This window comes from Echinops telfairi, unplaced genomic scaffold (genome assembly GCF_000313985.2).
Source record: "Echinops telfairi isolate 266 unplaced genomic scaffold, ASM31398v2 ScPeMD7_1;HRSCAF=3_0, whole genome shotgun sequence".
NCBI lineage: Eukaryota > Metazoa > Chordata > Mammalia > Afrosoricida > Tenrecidae > Echinops > Echinops telfairi.
The window spans coordinates 128,431-132,036 of record NW_022103896.1 but is presented as its reverse complement, the minus strand read 5'-3'; the positions used below and the strand labels follow the sequence as shown (position 1 = coordinate 132,036).

General features: G+C 42.1%; 1 protein-coding gene across 4 annotated transcripts in view; it reads right to left on the bottom strand.

Moving 5' to 3' along the window:
• Positions 1-245: 245 nt before the first annotated feature.
• The window catches only part of ZNF7 (zinc finger protein 7), an 11,035-nt gene continuing 7,674 nt past the window's right edge, over positions 246-3,606 (bottom strand). For all 4 annotated transcript variants that reach the window (XM_045286817.1, XM_045286838.1, XM_045286777.1 and 1 more), the window contains one exon: positions 246-2,094. In XM_045286817.1, coding sequence (XP_045142752.1) covers positions 287-2,094 — 1,808 coding nt within the window. In that variant the 3' untranslated portion in view covers positions 246-286. The remainder of the gene's footprint in view (positions 2,095-3,606) is intronic.

Below are 3,606 nucleotides of genomic sequence, written 5' to 3'. Positions count from 1 at the left end.
GGATAAACATTTAGAGTAACTTTAAAAAAACCTTAGTTCGGTAGAACTCGCATGGCTTTGCTTACACAGCTCTCTTATACTCTGGGACCTGAAGTCCTTTGTGAATTGAGAAATCTACAAATGCCCACCTTGAAAGTGAGAGAGACAAGCTTTATTGACTGGAATATCAACTATACCAGTAAGAGAGCATCTTTCCCAACAGTCTGTTTCTAACAATATAAATGATCTTATATAAAATCAATGAGTTAAGGCTATAAGTTTATTCACACATACAAATGCAAATAATCTACTCCTTATGACTTTTTTGATGGTGAGTAAGCCTTGAGCTCCGATTATAAGCTTTCCCACACTCATTACACTTATAAGGTTTTTCTCCAGTGTGTATTCTCTGGTGTATAATTAAGTGTGAGCGCCACCTAAATATTTTCTCACATTCATTACATTTATGTAGTTTCTTTATATTAATTTTTTTACGGCTCGCAAAGTTTGCACCTTCCAGTACATCCCCATATTCATAATACCACTGGGCCCTTGTGTGAATTCGCTGGTGTTCAACAAGATACGAACTGCGACTAAATGCTTTCCCACATTCACTACATTCATAGGGCTTCACTCCAGCATGAATTATCTGGTGTTGGAAAAGGGTTGAATTTTGACTGAAGGCTTTCCCGCATTCATTACATTTGTAAGGTCTCTCTCCAGTGTGAATCCTTTGATGGATTGTAAGCTGTGTGCTCATACTGAAGGCTTTTCCACATTCAAGACACTCGTAGGGTTTCTCTCCCTTATGGATCCTCTGGTGATAAATGAGGCTCGAACTCTGACTAAAGGCTTTGCCACAGTCATTACATGCATAAGGTTTCTCCCCAGTATGAATTCTCTGATGCTGAATAAGGTGTGAACCTTGGACAAAACCCTTCCCACACTCATCACACTTAAATGGCTTTTCTCCAGTGTGAGTCCTCTGATGGCGAATAAGTCTTGAGCTACAACCAAAGGCTTTTGTGCATTTGTTACATTTATATGGCTTCTCTCCAGTATGAATTAACTGGTGCTGACTAAGGCGAGAGATCCATCTAAAAGCTTTCCCACACTCATCACATTTAAATGGTTTATCCACGGTGTAAATTCTTTGATGTGGAGAAAAGCTTGGGTTATCTGAAGTTCTGGAGATTTGACATTTTCCCCCAGTGTGCATTCTCTGATGTTGAACTAAAGTTGAGCTCTGGCTGAAGGCCTTCCCACATTCCTTACACATGTAGGGCCTCTCTCCAGTGTGAGTCCTTTGATGTCTGATCAGCTGGGACTGTTGACTGAAGGCTTTTCCACACTCACAACAACTGTAAGGCCTCTCTCCTGTATGAATTCTCTGATGATGGATTAGGCTTGAGCTCTGACCAAAAGCTTTCCCACACTCCTCACATCTATAGGGTTTCTCTCCAGTGTGAATTCTTTGATGCTGAATAAGTTTGGAGCTCAGCCGGAAGGTTTTTCCACACTCAGTGCATTTAAATGGCTTCTCTCCGGTGTGGATTCTCTGATGCTGGTTAAGCTGTGAACACAACCTGAAGACTTTCCCACATTCCACACATTCATATTGTTTCTCTCCTTGGCATTGACTTTGATGCTTCCTCTGTAAATGATGAGATAGGTTTTTTTGGCACTCCTGACATTTCTTCGGTTTCTTTTGCATATTAAGTTCCCAATGTAGAGCAATATTTGAAATGGATTGGAAAATTTTGCCACACCCATCACATGTTTCTGCTGTTTCTTTAGTAAGATCTCTCTGATTTTCATTAAGTTTACAGTCCAGGCTGCTATTGCTCCCCACCTCATTACATTCTTGGTAGTTCTCCTGGATGAAGATCTTTTTGAGCATCACAGTCCCTTGATTTAAACAGTTTTTCATCATTGTCAACTTAGGGAGACTGTTCTGATCACCCTCTAGCCAGACCTCAGAATCAGAATTGTCTACAGAACCAGAACTTGGAGAAAAATCCTGTGGGGGGATTTTGATCCTTATTCCGTGTAATTCTGATTTTAGACTATCCATTTCCTCCCAAACCTGTTCATTAACAGTCCTAATAGTAGAATCTGAAACAAACAAACAAACAAAATGTTCCCTTAGTCTCTGTGCTCAGAAGAGGGAGGGTGAGCTATCATTGGGGGCACTGTCCTGTCCCAGGCAAGCAACCCTGACCATGGGGATGCACAAGTGGAAATACTACAAGAGATCAACATGTTTGACAGTTCTCAAAATGTGCTTTCATTTTTTGCCTTAATCATATCTCTATCCCAACACTGATAGCATGCTCATTATATATTAGGCAGAGTGTTAGTAGCTAAACATCCTAAAAGAGGAGTATAGTAGCAGAGAAGTTTTTCCTACAGGGAAATGGTAGGAGGATAAGTTTATAAAGGTGGCAATGTGTGAACAAAGTAAACCTGAGAAGAGTGAAATATTCTTAGAGGTAGAATTAGGCTAAGAGGGTCAGAGGCTCCAACACACCCAAAGAATGTCAGAGGGAGTGAGTGTGTGAGGGTAAAGAAATGAAAGAATGGGTGGGCCCAAAAGGTGAGCTCACAGAAAGCTGGCACAACCCACTCTGCAACCCCAACCACCTGTTCACCAAAGTGACCTGAGCCCTTTGCTCTCTAACTTATCCCAAGAGCTCACTACTCAACTAATTCACTGGAGTCATGGAGTCAAGTCTGACTCATAAGAGACCCTATGGGACAGGGTAGAACTGCCTCTGTACGTTCCTGAGACTGTAACTCTTTATGGGAATAGAAAGCCCTGTCTTTCTCCAATGGAGCAGTTGGTGGTTTCAAATCACTGACCCTGCGCTTAGCATCTCAATGTGTAACCACTATCCCATCTCCCACATTGCACCTGGTTGCAGCCCTTGCTAGCCTGCACCTCAGCTTCCGAGTGGACTTTCTCTGCCATCCTGAACCTTCTCACTGTACTCTTAAATAAAGGCCAGCTTCCTTCCTACTCTGCAAACACTGAGATGACCTTTGTTACAATACTCTGTACAGCCTATGATCATAACTACCTGCTCCCATGTGAATACTGCAGCCTATTTCTGCTTCCACAACTTACTCCTAATCAGCAATGGTGAGCCTCAAGGGCTTCATGATTTCCAGTGTACTCTCAGTCCTGGACTGTCTGTTTTGTAAAGAAGTGGCTACCCATTTAATCAGTATTTACTGAATACAAGGAACAGAGTCTGGTGTCCTCAATGAGTCTTCACAGCAACCCAATGAGGTCATCAGTTTCCCACTCCACAGGTAAGGAGACCATGGCTCAGAGAGGTTAGCGACTTGCCTGTAGTCACACAGCTAATGATGGAATCAGGAAATGGAATGCAGGCGAATCTCTCAAAACACAAACTTTCCCTAGCTCACTGTGCAACAGGGATACACTAGGGGTTGCTGGACATAGAGGGCCATCTCCAGCCTTTGTCCTCCTGTTTTTTGTTTTTTTTAAAAAACATTTTATTAGGGGCTCATACAACTGTCATCCCAATCCATACACACATCAATTGTGTAAAGCGCATTTGTACATCATTTCTCAAAACATTTTCTCTCCACTCAAACCCC